Source organism: Mesocricetus auratus, unplaced genomic scaffold (genome assembly GCF_017639785.1).
Source record: "Mesocricetus auratus isolate SY011 unplaced genomic scaffold, BCM_Maur_2.0 Super-Scaffold_100006, whole genome shotgun sequence".
Lineage (NCBI taxonomy): Eukaryota > Metazoa > Chordata > Mammalia > Rodentia > Cricetidae > Mesocricetus > Mesocricetus auratus.
In genome coordinates this window covers 17,063,405-17,088,600 of record NW_024429190.1, presented here as the reverse complement: position 1 = coordinate 17,088,600, position 25,196 = coordinate 17,063,405, and the positions used below count along the sequence as shown (strand labels likewise).

At 52.9% G+C, this 25,196-nt stretch overlaps 1 protein-coding gene across 1 annotated transcript; it reads left to right on the top strand.

Moving 5' to 3' along the window:
• The first annotated feature begins 32 nt into the window (after positions 1 to 32).
• Wfs1 (wolframin ER transmembrane glycoprotein) lies at positions 33 to 24,056 on the top strand. Its single transcript, XM_005068838.4, has 8 exons — positions 33 to 155; positions 7,024 to 7,260; positions 14,647 to 14,729; positions 16,329 to 16,473; positions 17,853 to 18,023; positions 18,500 to 18,580; positions 20,063 to 20,214; positions 21,488 to 24,056. The coding sequence occupies exons 2-8, from the start codon at positions 7,029 to 7,031 to the stop codon at positions 23,291 to 23,293; spliced, it is 2,670 nt and encodes an 889-aa protein (XP_005068895.1). The 5' UTR covers positions 33 to 155; positions 7,024 to 7,028; the 3' UTR covers positions 23,294 to 24,056.
• The last annotated feature ends 1,140 nt before the right edge of the window (positions 24,057 to 25,196 follow it).

Sequence of the window (25,196 nt, the reverse complement as noted above, 5' to 3'; positions counted from 1 at the left end):
AGGGCGGCGGAGGCCCCGCCCAGTCTCCGCCCCCTGCCCGTGGCCGCGCTGGACGCAGGGCCGCGCGCTTCGCTTTGCTTGCTCTGCTGGCGGCTGCAATCTCCGTGGTTTCTGAGCAACTTGGCGGCGGGCTGAGAGGCCCAGCACTACGGCCGGTGAGTACTTCAGGATCGTTGTACCATGGCATTTACCCTGGGCGCTCAGCGACAGGGAAGGTTCCGGAGCGCTGGGAGGCGCCGCTCTCCCGGCCTCAGTTTCCCCTGATGGGTGGCCGGGTCCCAAGTTAACTCCGCAAGTTGCTAGAAGTTGGAGGCCAAAACTCGGAGCTCCGCGGAGCCCGAGGCGCCTACTGCCCAAACTGAATCGGTGTACCTCAGCTGTGCGCCCCTCGTTCAGTCCAGGAATCCCGGACATGCCTGCAAATCTCCCCCTCGAGATTGCGCTGCGGATGGGACAGCGGGTCGGAGAGGCTGTCCACGCCCCAGAACTGCCCCATCATGCCTACCTCCCCCGCCCGCCCCTCACAGGGCCACACAGGACCTGATCCTTGGGGCGTTAGGGGGTTTAGCCCACCCGGGAACCGTGTGGCAGTTCCTCTTTCTTCGGGTTCTCTGTGAAGGAGGCAAGACAGTGGGAACCCTTGGGACCTGCTTGGAGTGACCCACCCTAGTATGTACCTCTGGCCGTGGTGTGTCGTCATCTCTGGTATGCACCGCACTTTGGAGAACTTAGGTTCTGGTCAGATGACTGGAAGTCCTCTGGAAAGTCTGACCCTGCCCTTTTGGGTGTGATTGGAGCTGCGTCCTATCACCGCATTTGGATAGTTGATGTTACATGAGATTCCAATAAACCAGCATTTGGGTTCCTTAGAACTTTCCCCCTGCCACCTCCACCTTCCACCGCAAGTGGGCCCCTAGTCCCAGGGGTGGGACTTACAGTTTTTATTTGACACCAGAGGCTCAATGGTTTTGGGACCTGGCCAGAACGACGCAGCTAATGGACAGAACTAATGAACCTCTGCCCCCAGCAACCAAGTACAGCCCTACCTCCCTCACCTTGGACAATGACCCCTGGTGGTTGGCTGGGACTTTCCTGTCTCTAGACTCCATCACTCACTCAGAGCCCTAGGCTCTTGAGGCCCATGAGAAGCACAAGGGGCTGCCTTCTGGCTTTCCCTACCTGTTGACCTCTGTCTCTCAGGTGCTGACGACACTCACAGCTACTTTTCATGGGACTAGGAATCTAGAGAGAGGTTCTTTTATGTTCCACTTCCTTCCTGAATGCTCCTTGGACCTCTTTAGACACAGGCAGGATTGGGTGGAGACACCCTTCACCCTCTTCCCCAGGTGGAAAACTGTGGGAGCTCCCCAGTGCTGGCCTCCCCTGTGCCTTCAGAAGGGTTGGGGCTGGCCACACAGGAGACCTGCTCAGTCTTGGCCTCAGAAATGCCTGCACTGTATGACAGATGCCAGACATGTCCTTGGGTAGGGAGCACTGTGCTCCATGAGGTACCCCTCCTCTAACCTCTCCAACTTCAGGAGGGAGCTGAGGCCCCCAAGCCACTTCTGAGTCCCCATTTCTTAATCCCCTTACATCTTAACCCGTTTACAGTCTCCCGTCTTTCCCAGCTACCCCAGTGCTTGCCCTGCCCAGGCCCCTCACTCTGCCTGGATGGCCTTCACGCTCCTCCCTGGTCTTCCATAGCTCCAAACACCTTCAGTGGTTCTTGCATTCTTGGGCCTATGGGATCAACCTCACTCCTAGCCTGGCATTCCTTCTGGTCCTGGGGGGCTGATGTTTGTCTATCTGCCCACCCCTCCCCCAGGGCACAGTGTAGCTAATGCTGAAAATCTACTTTTCTCTTGTGCTTGTCCCGAAGGCTCAGCCAGGCCTTTGTAATGTCCCCAATGTGGCCCTTCCCATGGTTAAATGAGAGCTCTCTGTCCATTCGTCACTGTGGCTTCACCATCTCAAGCTGTCTGACTAGATATCGCCTTCCTACCAAGACAGAAGCTCAGAGATTAGCCCTGGAGCATCTTCTCCTGAGCAGGGAGGCTCAGTGCCCGACATAAGATAGATCCCAGTCCAGCCTGCTGACCCACACAGTCAGCCCGGAGCAGGTACCCACCACTGAAACCCCTGCCCCTCCCAGTTCCCTCCCCCTGTGTTCCTGTGAACTTGTCACATTGGGAGAGCTGGACTGTTCCTTGGTTTGGACTTAATACTCTGGGCAAAAATAGGTACCTAGGAGCCATCAAGGGCTTTGTGACCTTGTCTTGAGGGTCAGCCCTGTGCCAGAGGACTGGGTTAGGCCAGGCCAGAGTGGACATCCTAGGCCAGGGACTTGGTCGCTGGTGGATTTTACAATAATGCTTCATTTTACCTCCCCAAATGTCCCACATTCATTATTGAAAACTAAGAAGATATATATATATTTTTTAAGCTAAAGTAAAACCACCTATATTCCTTACTCAGAGATAGTATTGCAGTGGGGGAGGGGCACTTCTTCCATCTTTTTTACAGATAAGTTTTGTTCTCATCCTAAACAGACCCAGGATGGTTACCAAATCTGTTTTAAGCACTGCTTGACAGTATTATATTTTGTTTTCTGTCTTAGAGTCTTTGTACAGGAGATCATGGTTAATAGCTGTGCAGTGAGTACCGTGTGGAGACTGAGGGCTTTATCGCTGGGTTCTCTGGACACTGAAGCATCGCTGTGGGGGGATGCTTCTGTGTGTGAGCCCTGCAGGTGTCTCTCACGAGTACCATGTGCAAGCAGAAATGCTGGCCGTCTTGGCTTCCCGTGGGACTTGTTTCCAAGGGACTGCGAGGGTGGCACCATCCCCTGCAGAGCAGAATGAAGTTGGCCTGGGAGGGTTAGAACCTTCTGGCTAGATGTCTCCATGTGGTCCTATAGCCCCAGCCTCCATAGACCATAGTCAGGCAGCCCTCTCCAGGGTGGCCTCTCTGGGGGAAACCACTCCTCAGCTCAGCTCCTTGATGCTGACATTTGTGTTTAGATGGGATAAAAATATGCCTTGGTGTTCACAGGGAAAGAATGCTGGCCTCTGTGTGTTTTGGGATCTTACTCAATGATGGGTTCTAAGCCACTGCTCTAGCCACAGTGAAGCTGGGGCAAGAGTTGGGTGACAGCCAGGGATTTCCATCCCTAGGGAGGGACTTGCCTAAGATCATTCAGTCCCAGCTCCCTGAAGCCTGGCTGCCTCACGGGTCAGCTTGCCTTCATTGAGCCCTGAGTGTGTGCCCCAAGGCGCAGCCCTGACTTCCTGGCTCACAGGGCACCAGGCAGGTCCCTCCCCCAGGGTCAGGTCTGGTGGGCTGATTCTTGTCTCTCTGTGACCGATAATTCCAGGAAACTGTTTTGAATTAATAATCTCTCTGACCTAAACTATGCTTGGCCAGTGGCCCCAGAACCTGAAATGAATTCCACTGCATCCATCCATCTTGTCTTACTCTTTTTTTTTTTTTTAGACAAATTTTCTCTGTGTAACAGTCCTGGCTGTCCTGGAATTCACTTTTGTAGATCAGACTGACCTTAAACTCACAGAGGTCCACCTGCCTCTGCCTCCCCAAGTGCTGGGATTAAAGGCGTGCGCCACCAACGCCCAACCTTACCAGATTTCTTGCTTTGAATAGTTTTGCTTTGACTGCAGTGTGCACATGGTAAGTTACCTAGGAGCGTTGCAGCCAGCCATAGCCTCTTTCCCTGACATTTTCCTTTATAAGGTGTTTCTCACCTGAAGGAGAGATTGTCACACTTGGGTCTCTGTGTGTGTATTTAGATGTCTGCATGTGTGCATGTGGGAGGTCAGAGGTCAACCTTAGCTGTTCTCCCGCAGCCACTGTCCACCTTGGTTTTTGGAAACAGGGTTTCTCACTGGCCTGGAGCTTGCCAACTAGTCTAGGCTGGCTGACCGGCCAGCCCTGTAGGTCAGCCTCCACTTCACTGGGATTACTGCATGAGGCTTTTGTCTTTACATTGGAACTGGGGACTAGACTCAGGGCCCTATGCCTGGCAAGCTGTTTTTCCAATTGAGCTATTCTTGAAGTCCCCATTTAAGGAGTTTGTTTCATTTTGTTCTGTTTTGTATGTACGTTTGTATGTATTTGTTTATTTTGGTCTTTCGAGACAGGGTTTCTCTGCATTGTTTTGGAGCCTGTCCTGGAACTGGCTCTGTAGACCAGGCTGGCCTCGAACTCAGAGATCCCTTGCCTCTGCTTCCTGAGTGCTGGGATTAAAGGCGTGCGCCACCACCACCCGGCTCTGTTTTGTTTTTGAATGCCTCACCATTTACAGGCAGCTTTCTCTTCTACCACATCCCTTTGCACCTGATGTGGTAGGTGTAGGGAAACCGAGGCAGGGAAGCTAAGCAGCCACTCCCCGAGGTTCCTGTGGTTATGAAGTGGTGTCCTGTTGTCAGGAGGGTGCCATCTTTTCAGTCACAGAGAGGCTGGACCGAAGCCCTGAGAGCTAGTGTTTAGGGCCTGAGTAGAGGCATCTGGGAAACCCTGGCCAGTGTGTAGCTGGAGCCGCCACTGAAGGTTGTGGGGCTTTGTGCTGAGCCCCCAGAGGAGGACACCACAGGGCACAAGCACCAGCAGCCAGTGTGTCAGCCAAGGGACAAGAGCAGAGAGGGTGCAAGGCAGCATGTTTGCTGAGGTTGGAGGAATCACAGGCGTGGGTTTGAACCCAGCCCCAGCACTGCAAGCTATTTGAACGGTTCCTCCTCCTTCCAGACCTCAGGGTGTGGGTCTGGGTGATGGATGAGATTAAAGGCTGGGCAGCTCCTTCACCAGTGACCTGGGATGGTGTGTTCCTGTTAGGCGGAGGGAGCCCATCTTTCTTGAGTGTGTGATGGTCTGGTGACCTGAGTGATTGCTCTGTGGGGAGAGCCCAGCCCCATGTTCACCACACTGCTGGCTGTGGCCCCGCCTTGAGTCTGTGGGCTCCTGTGGGTGTGAAGCCCCTGTCGATTTGCATATCCTCATGGGTCTGTATGTCCCTGTGGATGTATAGTTCCCAGTGGTCTGCGTGTTCCCTTGGATCTGCATGCCCCCGTGGGGCTGCACATGTGGCTAGCTGACAAGTTTTGCAAGGCATCGCCATTCCTGGAAGCCTGCATTTGGGAGACAGCTCGGAGCCCTGCACTGATTTCCAAGCAGATTCATGAGGCTTGGCCATGCTTTTTGTTTTTAAATATCCCTGGGGAATGTTTTAAAGTAAGGTCTCAAAAAAAAAAAAGGAAACCCATAAATAAGAAAGTAAATTGAATTAAGCACTCTGCCCTGAGCAGGAGAATGCTAGATTGAAATCTGCTTTGCTCTTTGGACACAGCTCCTATCTATGGGACCCGTCTGCAGTTAAGGGTGGAGCAGAAGTCGGGGAGTATGAGACCAGCAGGTAGGCCGGGGTGCATGCCTGCTTTTCTAGAGGCAGAACACCCATCACGGGGCTACTTGGCCAAGCTCAGGGTTAGATGCTGAGACCTAGTCCCTTGCAACTTGGTCTTGGGTCCCCTGTCCTCACAGTCACATTGAGCATGGAGCTATATATCCTAGATTCTAGATAAGGGTACGATGCTTGGGAAGGCACCTGGCTGCTCAGGATCACACGGCTGGTAGCCCAGGCCAAGAGATCAGGGTCCTTTTGAATCAGAATTCTATTCCCTCATAGCCAGACTCCCCAGCATGTCTCCTTAAAAGTGATGAAGGGGACAGGCATGGCCTTGGCTTTGGGGAGGGTCATTTTGGAATCTGAGAAATGGTCTCTGCACATTCCAGTCTGCAGGGGTCCAGAAGTTTCAGGGGCTTCTGTCTCCTCAAAGCCCTTCTAGGATAGGGATTCTCCAGTGCTTACTGTTCTATGGTCTCTGCTCATGACTGCCTTAATTATGATAACCTGTTATTTTCCAGGTTGCTAAGCAACATGCAAGGCCCTCTTGCTGACCGGTCAAGCCCTTTCATGGTGTTGCACACTAACTGCTCTCCAGGCTGTTCTAGATGTTACTTCTCCCACCACTACTGGCTTTTTATGATGTGCGTCAAAAGCTGGGGTGTGTGTACCTGAGACCAGGACCTGGTCTGTAGGATTCACCAGTTGTGCCCCCTACCTCAGCCTCATCACAGATGTTTACGCTACCAAGGTGTTTGTTTCTTTTTAAAATAGATTCACTTTTATTTTACACATATGAGAGTTTTGTCTGTGTGTATGTATGTGTACCACGTGCGTGCATGCAGTGTCCGGAGAGGCCATCAGACCCGCTGGAGCTAGAGTTGTGAGCTGCCATGTGGGCTCGGGGAACTGAACCCAGGTCCTCAGGAAGAGCAGTCAGTACTCTTAATTGCTGAGCTGTCTCTCCAGCCCCAGTGTTCATTTCTTCACGCTTTCATTAAAAATCAGTTTACTGAAGCTTGTTGTCTCTAGTTGTGGAATCTGAAGGCTAAAGCCAAGATGTGTCTAGACCTAGTCCTTCAGGGAACTCCAGGCTGCTCCCACCTCTCTGCCTCCTGCGGCGGCTGTCAGTCCTCCGCCTTTGTCCTCTTACACATGTGTTACTGCAGCCTGTGGTCCATCTCCATGTGGTCCCCTGTGCTGTGTCTGTTTCTGAGGACACCACCAATTGAACTGAGGACCAGCCTAAGCCCGGGTGATCTCATTCAAACAGCTTCAGTTATTACGGCTGCAAAGACTCATTTTTCCAGATAAAGTCACTTTCTCAGATGCTGAGTGACATTTGTAGGTCCCCATGCATCCACCCTGGTCAGGCCTTATCTGTGTTCAGAATTCCACATGCCCCACCTCTCTGAGCGTCGTCAGTGTCATCCTCATTTCTCAAATGAAGGCACAGAAGCCCAGGGTCACCTGGCTCAACCTGATGAGATGGGAACTGGAAGCCACCCTGTGGAGTTGTCGGGTTAAATGAGACTGCCGAGCTTGGCCACTCACACCCAGGCCGGGTCAGGGGCCTTTTGTGTGTGTCTGAGCCTTCTCTTTGTTTGCAGGCAAGATGAACTCTGGCACTCCACCTCCAAGCCCCTCTGGCCCACCTCCTCCTGCACCGCAGCCCCAGACCCGGGCCCGGCTCAATGCCACTGCCTCTCTGGAGCAAGAAAAGGTTGAGGCGCCGCATGCTCCCAGACCCCAGGCTGATCCCAGCGCTGGACCAGGTGCTGGGGTAGCACCCACTCCGGAGACACGGGCCTCTCATGCCAGCAGCCGAGAAGGAGTACATAGAGCTGGTAAGGTGTTAGGGTCAGTCCTGCAGTCCTCAGAACACAGCAACCTGGGGGAAGCAGGGTGGGCACATGGCCCAGGTTCCTCGGGTTGGGGCTGCTCTGCAGTACTGAGGTTGCAGCTTGTAAACTGTGTGGATGTCAAATGTATGACCAGTCCTTTGGTGTAGGAGGAAGCTTGTATGCCGCCATTAACCATGTGACTTACTAGAGGCGCATATAGGCTTCCTCCTACACAGTACCTTTCTCCTTTCTTCTGGGCAGCAGCCTCATTTGCAGGTGGACCACATGGCTCAGAGATGCTCACGGTCCTGCCTGCCATCTCTGTGGTCCTGATTGGACCCCCAGCTCTCAGAGTGGTTTGAGTGCTTAGTGGTTCAGTCCTGTGTCTTACCCCTGTGTTGTCACCTGCTCTTCCCTGCACCTTGAGGTCATTCTGCATCCTTCAGATTGGCCCTTGTGGTCTCCACCTCCTTTCTGCCCTCTGAGAACCTCTGTCCCCCAAATGCTCTGCTCACCTCACCTTTTGGGATGCCACTTGCTTGTGAGGTCTCCTACCTCTGGCTCTCTCCAGCTTCAATCCATGGGAAGAACAACATATTCTGTTGGCACCTGTGGGGTGCAAGCATACATGTATATATGCACACACAAACATACATGCGCGCACGCGCGCACACACACAGAGGCGCACACACACACACATATACATACATTTCTCTTTCCCTCTGAACAGAAGTTTCCAGAAAAATATCCTCATCCTATGTTGCAGCCTGATATTCTCTTATTCTCTTCCCAATTTCTTTCTTTCTTTTCTTTTTTCTTTAAAAATATTTTATTTATGTGTATATGGCCTTCTGCCTGAATGTCAGAGGAGGGCACCAGATCTCATTCAAGGTGGTTGTGAGCCACCATGTGGTTGCTGGGAATTGAACTCAGGACCTCTGGAAGAACAGTCAGTGCTCTTAACTGCTGAGCCATCTCTCCAGCCCCAGTCTTCCCGGTTTCTTAATGAAAATTAAAACATACTTCTGGGGAGTGTTTAAATTTGGGGAGTATAAAACTGAGCCTTGGGAATATTTACTACTCACCTCTGACTTAGAAGTGTGCTGAGATGAAGCGAGACAGTTATGGGCTGAGTGTGAGACTCTGTGCCTTGCAGGGGCTGGCCTGTGTGATCACACTGGGGCTTCTCTTCTCTGACCTCCCCAGGTTCTCATGCCTCCAGTCAGCATGTGCCCTGCTCCCTCCATGTCAAGTGCCAGACTGGGGAGGGGGGTGGAAAGTAAGCATCATGTAAAATGAATGAGCGCCAGGCACATGATCAGCAGAGGTTGGAGGCCAGCAGTGCAGGACAGGGTCAGTCCTGCAAGGGATCTGGAGGGCAGAGGATGGAAGGCTGTCAAGACCATGTGTGGAGAGTGGACTTGGCCTATCATGATGCAGGAGGACAATGCTGCCTCTGGCTAACATTGACTCCTGCTCTGGATCCTGTGTACTAGGCCCATCCCCTCCAGTTAGTGGCATTTATGTGACTTTACAGTTTCTCTTGACACCATGTTCCAGCATGTGTGTCATCCACTGGACCTTTGCCTAGAGTCACAGAGTGGGGCTCTATCTTTGGCTGAAGGTTTGTGTCAAATTACGTCTCTCTGTGGGCTATAAAGAGGGGACACCTATGTGGCCTCAGATGCTGAGACTATCCCTTGCTATACTTGGTTGGGTTGGAGCAAGGAGAGACTCCTTTTGGCCCTGGGGTGGTACAGCCTCCAGTCCTGGTCAGTTTGTTCTGTAATAGGCTTTCTTGGACCACCAGCCCCCAAATCATGACACAGAGACTAATTAATTATGAAAGCCCAGCCTTTAGCTTATGTTTGTCCCACTAACCTGTCTCTCTTCATCTGCATTTTGCCTTGGGGCTTTTTACCTTTCTTTCATTTTGTGTGTTCTACTTACACGCTTCTTCCATGTCTGGCTGGTTGGTGGCTGCCTGGCTGGCTGGCCCAGGTGTCTCCCTCTCTTTCTCTCTGGAGCCTAGCTTCCTTCCTCCTTCTTATTCTTTCTGCCTGCCAGCTCTTCCTATCCCTCTACTGCCTAGCTATTGGCTGTTCTGCTTTTTATTAGACCAATTAAGTGAACAGCAGGCAGGGTGAAACAGCAACACATCTATACATAATTAAACAATTGCAACATAAACAAATGTAATACATCTTTAGATAGTTAAAGTAACATTCCACAACATTGTTCTGTCACCTTGTTGCAACTGTTGGCACTTTCTGTTTTCTCTGAGAAAGGCCAGCAGCCCTCAGTGAGCACCCCAACCCAGCAGTGTCCCCATCTAGCACCTGCTCAGTCCCTAGATTAGTGATGCACACCCCTGTGTCTACCACTGTCTGCCAGCCTGTCCACAGATCAAGGCCTGGAGTTTCAGTTCCTGGATCAAGGGACCAGATCTTCTGGCTGCTCCAGCCTGCTTGACTGGGGTTAAGGCTCCTGGGCAGCTAACACTGCCTGGCCAGTGTCACCCTCAGCACTGTCCTGCCCTCAGGCCTTTTCTTTATGAATCTTCTTAAAAGATCACTGTGTCACTCAGCTTTGCCTCCAAGGCAGGCAAGGCCTGGCCCCAGATCCAAGCCCAGTGCCAAATGCCACCCACCCCTTCTCTGATATCATATGACTGTGGGGACAGAAGCCATGGCCGGAAAGCTGGGTTTCAACCTGGGTAAGTGAGTAAAAGGCCCAGACCACTGCTTGAGATACCACCAGGAAGCAGGTGTCAGCTGTGTGTGCTGTGCCTGCGATGGCACTGTAAGAGCCAGCCAGGCAGATCAGCAGTCTGGAGGTTCCCGTCCTTAAACTGCAAGCTTTAACTCACCGTCCCTAGTCGCTGATGTGAGACGAGAGGCCCCACCCTGCTGGCAGGGGCAGTGGGACCTAGAGCTCGTGCCAGGGAGAGTTTAGCCATTAGCTAACGTGTCTGCAGGTTTACTGAGCATCTGCTAAGATAGGGACATGTATCTGCAGTACGAGGCTTTACACAGTAGCTCTTTAGGCCTCCTACTGCATCGGTCCCTCCCCCACCGCGAGGATGGGGTTGGGCACTGTCGCCTGTTGCCATCTCCTTTCTCAGATGAGAAAGCAGATAGAAGCAGCTGTGGACCCTGGATCCCCAGCTGGGGTGGGAGACGAGGGAGTTAGGAGTAGTTTGACTTTGTGCTTACCAGTGGGCCACCAGGGACTTGCTGGCCAAGGACAGAGATATACTGTGTGCCTGGTGAATTGAATCCATTGTGCTCAGGGAACCTTCACCAAGCCAGTTATCTGTCCCCAGAGTGGAGCCTGCCAGGCTTTGGTGACAGGTCCAAGGCTCACAACTGCCCTATAGGATACTTCCCAAGCCTGTACTGTACGGTGATAAATGAGTGATTATAGGCTTGGGGTTGATCTCAGAGTTTGGGACTTCGGTTGTAGCCCCTGAGGGAACCTAGAGTTGTCTAGTCTTCAGGGTATCAGAAGTATGCCTGGAGGGCTGCCTGAATTGCCTTTCGAAACCTGGAATGTGGACCAGAGCTGTCCTCTAGATTTCCCTCTGGCTCATAGAACCTTGCTGGAGCACTCACACTCCATCTGCCACATAAGAAGGTGCTCCTGATGGTGCTCATGGCTGGACTGGGATGCTCCTGAGACCAGACAGCAAAGGAGACCAGGGACATGGGCTAGCAGAACACCACAGGAAGTTATGAAGCTCTGGGGGAGCGGTGGAGGCCACAGAACACTGAGGTGGGTCCATTCTGAGTTCTGCCCTGGCAGTGCTGCTCAGGTCGCATGCAAGTCACCTCCAGCTGTGCCCAGCCAGTCAGCAGGAGCTCATAGCAGCCTAGCCCATAGGTCACAGTCAGCAGGTACCCATAGCAGCCCAGTTCATAGGCCACAGTCAGTAGGTACTTAGAACAGTAGCCCATAGGTCAGCAGTGGAGCCCAACGTCTCTTCATAGGCCTAAAGAGTCCTGTCACTCTCCTTAGCAGAAGCCCAAAGCCTGGTCTTAGAAGCCCTGCTATCTGTAGCCCTGCTCCTGTGTCCCTCTGGTGGGGGACTGGCTACTGGGTTGGGTTTAGCGGCACTACTAGTCTGGGTCTGTCGGAGACTTATGGGCCGTCATGCTGCACAGGGCCTCCGGCCTGGCTTGACAGGACAAAGGAAAGTAGGCTGTGGCAGGAGGAAAGAAAGTAGGCTGTGTGGGTCTGCAGCCCCAGCTCGTATGCACCATGGATCAGACATGGGTCTCTGGGACAGAGGCTGTCTCGGTCCCAGCCTGGTTACAGCCTTTTTTCCCTACCCCTCTGGGCCTCTCAGGAACCCACAGGGCTTCTGGGAGAACCATGGCTGTTAAGGTGTGAGAAGCCAATGTAGACGTGAGTGTGGGACCCTGCTGACCCTTAGGTCACATAACTGAGCACTGCTCTCAGAGTCCCATTGTTGGTAGTTAAGGAGACAGCGAAGCCTCTCTTCTTCCTGACCCGGCCCATGTCCTTGAGTACACGCTGTGACTGCTGACGCTGCCCCATCGTGAGGCCACCTCTGATGGTCTCTGAGTCTTTGGAAAGCTGGCAGCCTGCCTCTGTTTGTTACTCTCAGCCTCTGGTTGCATTCCAAGCCTCTAATGTCAGCCTCTCCAGGAAGTCTCTCATCATGTCACCTGAGCTGACAACATGGCTGTCTTCACTGGCTCTGAGTGAGCTGTGACGATGGCTCCTTGGCCCAATAACAGCCTGCCAGATGAGTGATAGAGGCCGAGAGCCTTAGCCTCTTCAGGCCACTAAGTTGTCTACATATGTGCCTTCCCCACGGTTCTGCTAGCCAGAAGGGTTGAGTCCCTACTGTCCCACATGTGTCGAAGGACCTCTCTTCCCAGAGTGATCCTGACTGTCCCATGTGGGGGATGCTATCAGTTCTGACTGCCCTGTGTGGAGGAGTGAGTACCCCCAGCCCTGTGGGAGACTCCTTCAACCTGGCTATCTTACATGGGAGATCCCATTGGCCCTTTTTATTGTGGAGCCCCTTAGCCAAGTAGCCTTGACTGCCCAGTGTGGGAAAACCATGGTACACATGATCCTTTGCTTTGGCCACAAGGGTAATATGGCCACGGTGCCTTTCCCTTCATCAACATAACCCCTCATGGCGGCTGGACAGAGAAATGCTGAAGGCCAAGGACCAGATGATGAGGAATGTATGTTAGAGACAGGATGCTATGTCAGATAGATTGGCTCTTCTAAGAGTATTTAACCCATATTAGGAAGTTTAAGGAACTATTAGGTGTAAGATGACTTGTGTATGGAACAGGAAGTAGTTTACTGTATGGAGGCTGCCTCTGGAAGTGCTTGGTGTACAGTCAGGGCTGGTAGGGAAAGATGCAAGAGGCTGTCCAGTGTGACTGTGTATGGCCCTACAGGCAGCATCACAGTTTCCAGACAGAATGCTGGGCTGGTATGCTCTGATGTGTGGGGCAGAGGGACACTGCATACTTACAGCTACTACTCCTTGTAGACCCAAGGCTCGTATCCCTGTTTGTTCTGAGTTTGCTGAGCTGTACTGCTGGAAGCTGGGGCATGGAGACCAGTTAACTCAGTGCAGTGGACCACACCAGTGCACTGCTGGAGGCTGGGTAGGAGCTGGTGCCAGCGGAAAGGACAGTGCCCATAGGGGTTCTCCTCCCCAAGACCCCGGCAGAACTGCCAAGTTTGCATGCTGTGCAGGACCCTTTCAAGTGTGAGGGGCTTGTGGAGAGGGGCAACTGAAGAGATGGAGTCAAGGACTCACAGAGGTCAGGGACCTTCCCAGAATTATATGGCCTACCTATGACTGTAGCTCATTATGTATGACTGTAACTGACTGGAGTTAGTTCAGGAACCTCTCAGTTGCAGATGACAGGAACTCAGTATGCACTGGCAGAAACAAGAGTGGGAGACAATGGCAAGGACTCCTTCCTTCCTTCTTCTCTTCCTTCCTTCCTTTTCCTTCCTTCCTCCCTCCCTTCCTCCCTTGCTCCCTCCCTCCTTTCCTTTTCTTTCTCTCCCTCCTTCCCTTCCTCCCTCTCTCCTTTTCTCTATTTCTTTTTTTCTTCCTGTGTATGTGAAGTATGGTGTGTGTGTGTGCATGCGTTTGTGTGGTGTGTATGTGTGTGTGTGATTGTGTGTAGGTGCATGCCCAAGAGACCAGAGGAAGATGCTGGGTGCCCTCTCTATTGCTCTAATTCCCATGAGATTGGGGTCTCTCGTTGAATTAGAAGCTTCTTGTTTGGGCTAGATTGGCTAACTAGCCAGAGGGCTCCCAGGATTCATCTTCCTCTGGTTTCCGGTGCTGGGGTTACTGGCATTCACAGCCATGATTAGCTTTTTCATGTGAGCACTAAGGATTTAAACTGAAGTCCTCATGCTTGTGGGGCAAGTACTCTGAAGTTACCCTCTACACTATCTCCCCAGCCCCAGACCATATACCTCTAAAGACTCTAGAGTAGTTTTGGCTTCAGGTGAGGCTGGACCCAGGAGTTTATATGCTGTCACCAGGAGGTACCCTCTCCCCTCTACTCTGCTTTCCTTTGTTGTCCTCTCCCAGGTGGGCTCTGCCCATAGGGTACCCTCTACAGAGCCGGTCTGGCATGAGAGAAAGGCTGTTCTTCCAGACCAACACAAATGTTTGCTTGACTGTGTCCATCCCTGAGCCATGCACTTGTTCGGGGATGGGAAGTGCCAGGTAGACTTGCATGCATTTCCCTGCAGCCCTGGGTGAGGTTGCTGCCTGTTTCTTATTGGATGGAGCCTCATAAATGAGATTAGTGCTTTTATAAAATAGGTCTCAGAGCTGTCCCACCCTTTCCAGACAGGGCAAGGTGCCACATGAGCTATAAGCCAGGCACTGGGACCTCTTAACTCCCAGAACCCTGAACAATAAACTCCAGTTTGCAAGTCCTCAGCTTATAGCATTTTTCACAGCAGCCGTGGCAGTGAAGGCACCCGCACTTAAGAAAAAAGGAATGCCCGTCAACTGTGCCCTCCCGGGCTGCACTGTCTGCTGAGCACTGGTGTGATTCTCATTCCAGCGCCTCTTTAACTATAGCCCTGTGAGTGGATTGGAGCTGAAGGGTGACAGGGGGACTGGGGTCTGTACCACACCCCCAGTCCTCACCACAGAGCTCCTAGTGACAAACACCCCCATACAGAATGGACTGCCACTGTTCTGACTTGCTAGCAGCATCGAAAGGCAACCCACTGTCTCCCAGTTCCTTCTCTGTCCCCGTCTCGTCCTCCTGACTCACAGCCTCAGTGTTAAAGAAAGAGTCGGCGACAGAACTCCTGAAGCCGGGCTGCATGACATTCTGATTTCTCCTCATGTCCAAGGTCCCGTGAAGGCAGATGTGGAGATCCCCTTTGAAGAAGTCCTGGAGAAAGCCAAGGCTGGAGACCCCAAAGCACAGACAGAGGTGAGGACCAGAATCCAGGGGGATCTTAGAATGTGACCCTAACATGAGTCTGACTCAGCTCATGGAGTAGGGGTCTGGTCTTTTCTGCAGGGATGGGGAACTAATAGGGTTATGCAAACTTCCATGTTGGTTAGGTTTTGGTGGATTTTGTTTGTCTGTTCCTTCAGTATCTTCATGGTGCACCGCTCTGGTCCTGTCTTGGGCATGTGTTCCTCCAGGGCACCCTCCCTCCTTCCGGCCCACTCATCCTCTTCTAAGCTGTCTGCAGGAGGCTTGCTCTTAGGAGAGTCTATCTCAGCTGAAGACCCACCATGCCCAGGGCATTGTGGCATCGGAGAGTCATGAGCGGAGGAGCTCGGGCAGGACAAGCTTGCTGGGTATCGGAGAGCCAGGTGCACAGGGAAGAATGAGGGAGAGAAGGACAGACACCTGAGGCCATCGTTTTGTCTCAAGATGTCCTGGCAGATAGGAATCAGCTGTCACACATTGGGCCGCAATGAAGACTAAAGAAAGTTTTGTCCCCTGCTACCTGTCCTTCAAGACTGTGCACACAGCCACACTAGTCCATGTTCCCACCCTGGGGCCTAGAATGCCCCACTCTGCCTCCAGCCTTGCCCCGGCCCACCCACTGGGGAGATCACTCTCTGACATAAGGGACATAGAGAGACCTCTGACCACCTGACTTCCACGTTTGTGGCTCAAGCAATCGACTCCTGGAGTTTCCCACCCTACAGTTCTCAAAGAAGGGAGAAAGTCTCTATGCAGGGACACAAGCAAAGTTGTCTGCTTGTATCTGAGGGGCCAGTGGGACTGTGAAGTCGTCCTCAGCCTGTGCCCCGTGCCTCCAGAGAGTATCCACAGAGCTGGGTTGGATTGTGAAGCTCTCCCCAGCCTCTTGAACTTGGGGAACATACCCAGCTCTTTCCTGGCCTGTCTGTGTTTTTGGCTTCACTTTGCCCATCTGTAGAGTGGGAAGATTGGACTGGGTTAGCGAGCACTTTTGCATAGGGACAGACAGAAAATATTTTGGGATCCACAATCTGTCTAAATTAATCAACATTCCCATGGAAAACAGAAAGCCTGTCATGCCAACATGTAAGCAAATGGCCATGGTTGTGTTCCAGTAGGTCTGTCAGGGCTAGCAAGATGGCTCAGCAAGTAAAGGTGCTTGCAACCAAGCCCAGTGACCTGAGTTCAAGTCCCAGAACCCACATGGTGAAAGGAGAGAACCGAATTCCACAAGTTGTCCTCTGACCTCCTCAAGTATACTATGGCATACATGCACACACACATACATATGCAATAAATGCTTTTTATTTTAAAATTCTATTATAAAGGTAAGTAGTAATCTAGCCTAGGACCAGGACTTCTCTTGGCTGCCTTTCTCCAGCTTGAGCTGTTTGAGAGGCAGCAAATGGACTCGGCCATTCTAGCCTTCTGACCGCTATGGGGTTCTGCACCCAGTAGGCAGGAACAAGGGAAGGAGCTAAGCACGGTGTAGAGCCCACATTCTGTCATTATAGAAGGTTCTACACCTGCCTCGTAGTGAGGAGGACCGAGCCCCGGAGGCTGGAGTGTGATGGCTGTCTCTGCTCTCAGGTGGGCAAACACTACCTGCGACTTGCCAATGATGCAGATGAAGAACTCAACAGCTGCTCAGCCGTGGCCTGGCTGATCCTGGCAGCCAAGCAGGGCAGGCGGGAGGCTGTGAAGCTGCTGAGGAGGTGCCTGGCTGACAGGAAAGGTGAGGCTGTGTGGGTCCCTTAGCCGCTGCCCGCAGGGTGTGCAGTTTGCAGTGCTGGCCACACTGTGAGGAAGGGAGAGGTCTTTTTGGTCACCTCCTCACCCTGAGAGATTATTGAAACCTGCTGGCCAATTCCTTGTCCTTTGTCCTGCGCTTGGTGTCTGCAGGTAGTAATTAATTAGGCCCCATTTCCTTTCTGGGTTCTGGTCTAAATTGGGAAGTAAATCTTAGAGTCAGAAGAAGGAAGTTGTCTCAAGTGTAAGAGAATAAGCATCCTGTAGGTTCCAAGTCTGAGGAAGGTGACACAGGCGTTTCACTGAGTTTTTGTTGTGGTTGTGTATTTTGATATTGATTTTTAATTGTAAATTTTTATGCTTGCTGTATAAAACTTGCAGTATGTAGAAGCCACAAGGATACAATTTACTCATAACCAAAGCCCAGGGAAACATATGCTGTATCTCTTCTTCTGATATATATCAGTGTTTCCAAAGTTACATTTAGTGTGCAGAATCTTTTCTCTTTGACAACTAGACTGGTCATCTGGGGTTGAAACAAAACAAGATTGGTTTTCCCATTACATTCTGTCAGCCAAGGTGTCTCAGCTCATCTGCCCAGGCCTCGGGAGGTAGAGTAACCTAGGGCTGGCCAGGTTAGGGGAGAGCAGCCCACATGACTGGTCCAGAGCCGGTGGTTCCCAGGGCTGCCTAGGAGCAGGGGCAGGCGCACAGGGCTGGAGGGTGGGAAGGGGAGGCAGCACGGGCTCCCCTGCTCGGCCCTGCTCGGCCCTGTTCGGCCCTGCTCGTCTCTGCATTCCGACCTCAAGATTCCTGGGCAGATAAAAAGTCCAGTCCTCCTGAGAGGTGATGTTGCACTGCTGGCCTTGTCTCTGCTCAACTCACTCCTCTGGGCCATCTGGCATTCTTTCTGTGTGGAAGAATCCGTGTGCCCAGATGACCTGGGCAGAGTCCCAGCCCAGGAAACACTGTGGGCACAGGTATGTCCCCCTCTTGCCACAGTTTCTCTTATAATTGCAGCAAGTCTGACCCAGATTCTAGGTGGCTTTAGACTTGGGCCCACAGCAACTTGCTTTGTACCTTGTCCCTGTTGTAGTACCTGAGGGTTCCCTGAGGACGAGGCGTGGGAGGAACAGGCCAGGAAGGGCTGGCAGCCCTGTGCTCCAGTGGACACTCTGGCATTGCCAGACAGCCTGACCTCCAGTCTGGAGCATGGGTGCTGTCGGGATAGGCTCAGATGCACTTTGGGGCAGGTATCCACTCTACTCTGAGTCAAGGGAGCCAGTCAGATCCCTCATGGCCCTGTACAAGTGTCCCTGGGGGCTGCTGTGGGGCATGGCTTTGCCTAATACATCTGTTTGCTAGGCATCACTTCTGAGAATGAGGCCGAGGTGAAACAGCTGTCCTCTGAGACTGACCTGGAGAGGGCCGTTCGCAAGGCTGCCCTGGTCATGTACTGGAAACTCAACCCCAAGAAGAAGAAGCAGGTGGCTGTGTCTGAGCTGCTGGAAAATGTCGGACAGGTCAATGAGCAGGGTAGGCCAGCCATATCACCAACAACCAGCCTACCCTTGGCTTCCCTCTGGGGGTTGGGACCCCATGGCTAGGAGGTGATGGGCATGTTGGCAAAGACTGTAAACACCATTTATTGTTCATTTATTGATTGGAGTAATCCCGGGATGCCTCTGGTTCAAGGGCCAGAGATACAGGGAGTGACAGGAGCCTGGTGCTCCCTGGGGAGCTGACTAGTTGGCTGAAGATGGTCAAGAGCAGGCAGTGCCAGCCAGAGGGGAAGGGTGGGAGGGGTGTGTTCATCACTGAGTAGAAACTGCACTGAGCATGCTGGTCCTCCTCATGGGAAGGTTCCGAGATAGCTACCCAGGGATGTGGCCCTCGCATTTGATGGGACCCCAAGCCCTGTGATCCCTGAGCACTGTGACAGCCAGGATCCTGTGCCTGGTAGCCTATGACAACTCAGCAGCCCCAACTTCCAATCCTTTCTGGTCCTACAGATGGAGGGCCACAACCAGGCCCAGTCCCCAAGTCCCTGCAGAAGCAGAGACGCATGCTGGAGCGCCTAGTCAGCAGTGAATGTAAGTATGACTGTCCATCCTGCTCTCCACTGTCTGCCTCCCACACACCGCCCAGCACAACTTCCACTCTTTGCTGTGCGTCCTAGCCTGGCTCGCCTGCCAGGGTCTCTGGCTTAAGTGGACTTTCATTCGGTCCCTTTGAGTGGTAGTGCTTTTTGCTCCTGGGACCTGAGCCTTGCTCACTGGGAGCTCAGACTACAGCGGGAAACAGACCTACAGTGTGACAGTCTTCACCAGGTGAAGGCCAGAGTCCGGGCTGGTGCCTGAATGAGCAGAAGGTTCAGGGGTGGCTCTATAAACAGGAAGGAAAGGGGGACCCGGGAGTGAGTGTGTGTGTGTGTGTGTGTGTGTGTGTGTGTGTGTGTGTGTGTGTGTGTGTGTGTGTGTGCGTGTGTGTGTGTGGTGGGGGTCCCAGTGTGGGCACTTGTGTTGAGGCGGAGTAGAGGGTTACAGCATCCATGTGGGATGGGAGAGAGGCTAGGGCACACAGCTGGAGGTGCCCTTGGAATGTCTGGGGTCAGAGAATTAGAAGACACCAGATCATCACTCTGTGTGTCGGGGGTGGAGGGAGGAAGGGGTGAAATTTGTAGTTGAAGGGCCCCAGGCTCCCATCCTGGAGAAGACTGACATGTGGGGGAGGGGCTGAGGGCTTCTCATCGCTGATAGGAGAGCTGAGTCAAGAGCTTCCTTGTGAGGCCCAGTGGGTGGGACAGGGGTTCACAGTTGTGTCTCATCGTATTGATTCAGGAATGCAGCCTCCCCAGCTAGCCCAGTAAGAACTTCCAACATGGCCATGGCTCTTGGTGACTCTGCCGGTGTCCTCCATTTATCTTCCCTGGAGGCTGGGAGCCCAGCCTTTGACACATGCTACATTTCTTTTACCTGTCCCCAGTGTTCCCCAGAGCTCAGAAGAGCATCCAGTGCACAGCAGGCTCTTGGCAGACACAGGTGGGATAGAGAGGTTTAGAGACACACAGTGGGTCCTCAGGAGATCCTGGTGGGGGTGGGGGCAAAAGGCAGACTTATATTGGCCCTCTATAAATCCTGTGAAAGGAGAGCCCCGTGAACACGTGGTAGGTAGGCCTTGTTGGATGGAGGAGTGATTGGGTGTGTAGTAGGTCTTTTTGGGGGTCATGATGGATTGGCAGCTGGCCTCAGGGCAGCTAGTCCTCAGCACCTCAAGGCCCTGCAAGGTGGAAAGGAGAGAGGACATCAGAGGGTACCAGGAGAGCAGGCTAGCAATAGGGCTTGACTTGAAGGCTTGGGTGGACTTCAGGCAGTAAGGACTAGGAGGTAACATGTCACCTAGGTCAGAGGCAGAGGTGGCAGAGTAACAGATGGTAGACCCACCATGTCCTTGCCTGAGGAATGGTCCTGTGCCTGCACCAGGCTGGACCCAGGTTGCCATCCTGCGTCATCTATGTATCAGGGCCACAGTGGGCTTGCAGTTTGGAGAACTGGTGTCTTCTTCCCTTGCTTCAGCCAAGAACTATATTGCTCTGGACGACTTTGTGGAGCTCACCAAGAAGTATGCCAAGGGCATCATCCCCACTAACCTGTTCCTACAGGATGAGGATGAAGATGAGGATGAGCTGGCGGGGAAAAGCCCCGAGGACCTTCCGCTTCGCCACAAGGTCAGTGTGGTTCCTGCCTGGCAAACGGCTCCTCTCTGCAGGTCAGAAGACCCTTGGCTTCATAGACACACCTGGGTCTGGGTTACTGTCCCTTGGGTCACCTGAGGTTCTGCTGTGAGGAGGTGTCCTCAGGAGGAGGCCCAGAAAGCGCAGGCAGGGTCATGCAGGTGTGCTGGGGCCATCTTCACAGGGTGCTGGTGACTCTCCGCAGCCCTCATCTGTGCAGATGTGCAAGGGCAGCAGGCAGAGGCATTGGAGTTTCATTAGAGTCACTGTGTAGTAACGGTGTCTGTGGCCTAGGACAGAGGCCACTTTCTAGGGGCTAGGGTCTGTGGGCCAGCTGAGCCGTGGGCCTGGCCACTGACCCTACCATACAGGGACACTCAGAATGAGCTGGGAGGGTAGACACACCGGAGGGAGACAACAAGAATAGGAGGGACATAGAAATGTACCCTGCTTTGACAAGTCTCCACGTTGTTGTTGGGACTCAGTACAAACGTCAGGTGTGGCCATAGGACCATCACAGAGATGCCCCAAGTCTGCCAGAATATGAGCATCACTGGGTATCCGTCAGTTTGACCCAGGTAAGTGCTTCAGTATAGTGTGGCCACAATGCCAAGTCCCCCCTACCACCAGAGGAATTGTTACGTAGCTGTGGAGAGGTACCATAACCAAGGCAACTTATAACAGAAAGCATTTCATTGCTAACAGTTTCAGAGGGTTAGCCCATTCCTACTATGACAGGAAGCATGGCATCAGACAGGCAGGCATGGCACCACAGCAGAGCAGTGGCTGAGGGCGTGCATCCTGATCTACATGTTGCAGCAGAGAAAGAGTAAAACCTGGTCTGGTGTGGGCCTTTGAAACCGTATAGCCGAATACAGTGATACACCTCCTTCAACAAGGCCACACCTTCTCCAACAGTGCCACACCTCCTAAGCCTTCCTAAACAGTTCACCAGTTGGGAACCAAGCATTCAAATATGTGAGCCTGTGGGGACCATTCTCATTCAAAACAACTCAATCAATGGGAATCTTAGCACAGAGGTATAGGCCTTAGAAGAAGGCAGGCTCCCAGGGACTGTGGAGTACGGGGAGCACTTCAGTGGGGGGAGGAGGTGCTCCTGGTGGTTGGACCTACTAGGACAAGACCCAGGAGTGGGAACATATGGAGAGTCCTTCACCTTGTGCAGAATCACGGAACTAGAGGGAGTCTGTGTTGGATGGCAAGTGGCTCTTGTCCCGGTTAGTTGTAACTGCCTGCTCCCCCCTAGGTGGTGAAGTACCCTTTACACGCCATCATGGAGATCAAAGAGTACCTGATCGACTTGGCCTCCAAGGCGGGCATGCATTGGTTGTCCACCATCGTGCCCACACATCACATCAATGCCCTCATCTTCTTCTTCATCATCAGCAACCTAACCATCGACTTCTTCGCTTTCTTCATCCCCCTGGTGGTCTTCTACTTGTCCTTTGTGTCCATGGTCATATGCACCCTCAAGGTGTTCCAGGACAGCAAGGCCTGGGAGAACTTCCGCACTCTCACTGACCTGCTGCTTCGCTTCGAGCCCAACCTGGACGTGGAGCAGGCCGAAGTCAACTTCGGGTGGAACCACCTGGAACCCTATGCCCACTTCTTGCTGTCAGTCGTCTTCGTCATCTTCTCCTTCCCCCTGGCCAGCAAGGACTGCATCCCCTGCTCGGAGCTGGCCGTCATCTCCGCCTTCTTCACAGTGACCAGCTACATGAGCCTGAGCAGTTGCGCCGAGCCCTATACCAGGCGGGCCCTCGTCACCGAGGTGGCTGCTGGATTGTTGTCCCTTCTGCCCAACATGCCTGTGGACTGGCGCTTCCTGAAAATGCTTGGCCAGACGTTCTTTACCGTGCCCATTGGCCACTTCATCGTCCTTAATGCCAGCCTCCCCTGCCTGCTCTACGTCTACCTCTTCTACCTCTTCTTTCGAATGGCCCAGCTGCGGGGCTTCAAGGGCACTTACTGCTACCTGGTGCCCTACCTGGTGTGCTTCATGTGGTGTGAGCTGTCCGTGGTCATCCTGCTACAGTCAACCAGCCTGGGCCTGGTCCGTGCCTCTATTGGCTACTTCCTCTTTCTCTTTGCCCTCCCCATCCTAGTGGCTGGCCTTGCCCTTATGGGCATGGTGCAGTTTGCCCGGTGGTTCCTGTCACTGGACGTCACCAAGATCATAGTCACCACAGTGATCTGTAGCGTGCCCCTGCTTGTCCGCTGGTGGACCAAGGCCAACTTTTCGGTGGTGGGGATGGTCAAGTCCCTGACTCGGAGTTCCATGGTCAAGCTCATTCTGGTGTGGCTCACAGCCATCCTGCTCTTTTGCTGGTTCTACGTGTACCGGTCTGAAGGCATGAAGGTCTACAACTCCACACTTACCTGGCAGCAGTATGGCTTCCTGTGCGGGCCACGGGCCTGGAAGGAGACAAACATGGCACGGGCCCAGATTCTGTGCAGCCACCTGGAGGGCCACAGGGTCACATGGACAGGCCGCTTCAAGTACGTCCGAGTGACTGATATCGACAACAGTGCTGAGTCAGCCATCAACATGCTCCCGTTCTTCTTGGGTGACTGGATGCGCTGTCTGTATGGCGAGGCCTACCCGTCCTGCAGCTCCGGCAGCACGTCCACAGCCGAGGAGGAACTCTGCCGGCTCAAGCAGCTAGCTAAGCACCCCTGCCACATCAAGAAGTTTGACCGCTACAAGTTTGAGATCACGGTGGGCATGCCATTTGGGACCAATGGCAACCGTGGCCACGAAGAAGATGACATCACCAAGGACATTGTTCTCCGGGCCAGCAGCGAGTTCAAGGATGTCCTGCTGAACCTGCGCCAGGGCAGCCTCATTGAGTTCAGCACCATCCTCGAGGGCCGCCTGGGAAGCAAGTGGCCCGTCTTCGAGCTCAAGGCCATCAGCTGCCTCAACTGCATGGCACAGCTGTCCCCAGCCCGGAGGCACGTAAAGATTGAGCAGGACTGGCGGAGCACAGTGCATGGCGCCCTCAAGTTTGCCTTCGACTTCTTCTTCTTCCCATTCCTGTCCGCCGCCTGAGGAATGTCCGACACTGGAGGAGGCTTCGGTGCATGCTACTGTGAGGCCTTCCCCATGTGGCCACCCAGCCAGCTGGAGCCGCGCTGTGTGAGCATTTGTGTGTGTGTGATGTGTGTGTGTGTGTCTGCTCTGCTCTTGTGGGTAGATCCCATATGCGGGGACCTTATGCTCACCTGTAGACTGCAGACCCTGCTGGAGGGGAGCTCTCTTTAGCACTGTTCACTTTGAATGCCAAGTGACAAGAAATTGCATGCTATCTTCACTCACAATCCTCCCTTTCCCTACAAAGATGGAGCTCTGGGCCTGGCCCCAAAGACTCCCCATCCCCAAAAGCACTTTACAGATAGGAGTCTCCCTCTCAGCCCTTCATGCCTTCCTGCCCTTTATGTGTGTGTGGAGGGGGGTTGTTTTTCAAAGAACCAAATTCGTGTCTATGTAGACGTCACGGTAGTTTTCTTATTTATTTGGTTGCTGCTAATCCTTGACAGTGACTTTCCCCAGTGGTCACGTCCTGCCTGGCTTCCTGCCTGGGGATAGCATGTCCAAACTGGGCTCTGAACACTACAGCCTGCCTTAGAGCTCCCCTGTCTCTGGGGATGGGGGTGGTAGGGAGTTTGTGGGGACGCCTCTTCTGAATCTCCCAGGACCTGGGAAACAGTGCAAGAGTGTCCCTTTCAGTACACAGGAAAGCTTGGCCATGTTCAGTACAGCAGAGCCAAAAGCAAGGTCCTAAGGCAGCCGAAATAAAGCGCTTTGAAACCCACCCCCCTTCCTCCTGGTTTGTTTACACGGAGTTTTATTTGGTGTATGCGCGTGCATCAGAAGAAGTCTGAACCCAGATTGAGTGAAAAAGTGTCACTGGGTTACCGAGGGCAGAGCTGATGTCCACACGTTGGCTCCCATCTGCTGAATAGCAGACTGGCACTGCTCAGATGTGAGAGTCTTAGCCACAACCCAGGCACCTGGTGCCAACACATGGGGTCAGCTCAGCTGTTGAGCCTGGCTTTTGGGTGAAAAGTGCTTTGTGGCAATGGTCATTGAAACCCAGGTCACTGACTGGATTATCTGCATGACTCATGGTTTGGTGTTTGCACCGCTGTATTTAGTCATGTACAGTAATTCCACAGGGGCATAATCAGAATTTGTCACAGGGACTGGACAAGTTAGGACACTGGGCTAGTTTCATTACTGTAGCAAGCACCAGGACCAAAAGCAACTTAGGGGAGGAAAGGGGTTAATTGTCTTGAATTTCCATCACTGAGGGAGGGCAGGGCAGGAACTCAAGGTAGGCCTACATGGAATCCCTCACTCACAGCAGGGAAGCCGCAATTCCATGATGGTTACTCGCTCTCTGGTTTGCTCACAGACCCAAGCTTAGCTAACTTCTTTTACAGCCCAGCATCACCTGTCCAGCGAATGCTACCGCCCACCATGGGCCGGGCCTTCCCTCTCTATAACAGTATGGACTAACCCTGTAGGCATGCTGCAGACTACTCTGATCTGAGCAATCAGTTGAGACTCCCTCTCAGGTGACTCAAGCCTATGTTAAGTATAGTTAAAGCTAACTAGGACAGGCTCCATTTAGGCGTGTGCCCCTCCTTGGTGTTACCTTTTGTTTTGTTTAACTTAATAGGGTCTCACTATGTACATAGCTCAGGGTGGCCCGAAATTCACTGTGTAGCCTAGGCTGGCCTCAAAGTCGGTGATCCTTCTACCTCAAACCTTCTAAGTCTCAAGATTACAAAGGTGAGCCACCAAACTGCCATTTGATTTCTATGCAGTCACCATGCCACCGACTGTATGGGACTCTTGGAACAAATCACAGATGATCTCGGTTCATCTCCACCTAGATGGGGGTTGTCAAGAAAGACTAGGTTCAGAGAGCCAGGAGGGGACTCCAATG

Excerpts from the sequence above, each read along its gene's own strand:
- Wfs1 (XM_005068838.4), top strand. The coding sequence starts at position 7,029 with ATGAACTCTGGCACTCCACCTCCAAGCCCCTCTGGCCCACCTCCTCCT. Across the intron at positions 16,474-17,852 it reads GTGCCTGGCTGACAGGAAAG|GCATCACTTCTGAGAATGAG; the intron begins GTGAGGCTGTGT and ends TCTGTTTGCTAG. Across the intron at positions 18,024-18,499 it reads CGGACAGGTCAATGAGCAGG|ATGGAGGGCCACAACCAGGC; the intron begins GTAGGCCAGCCA and ends CTGGTCCTACAG.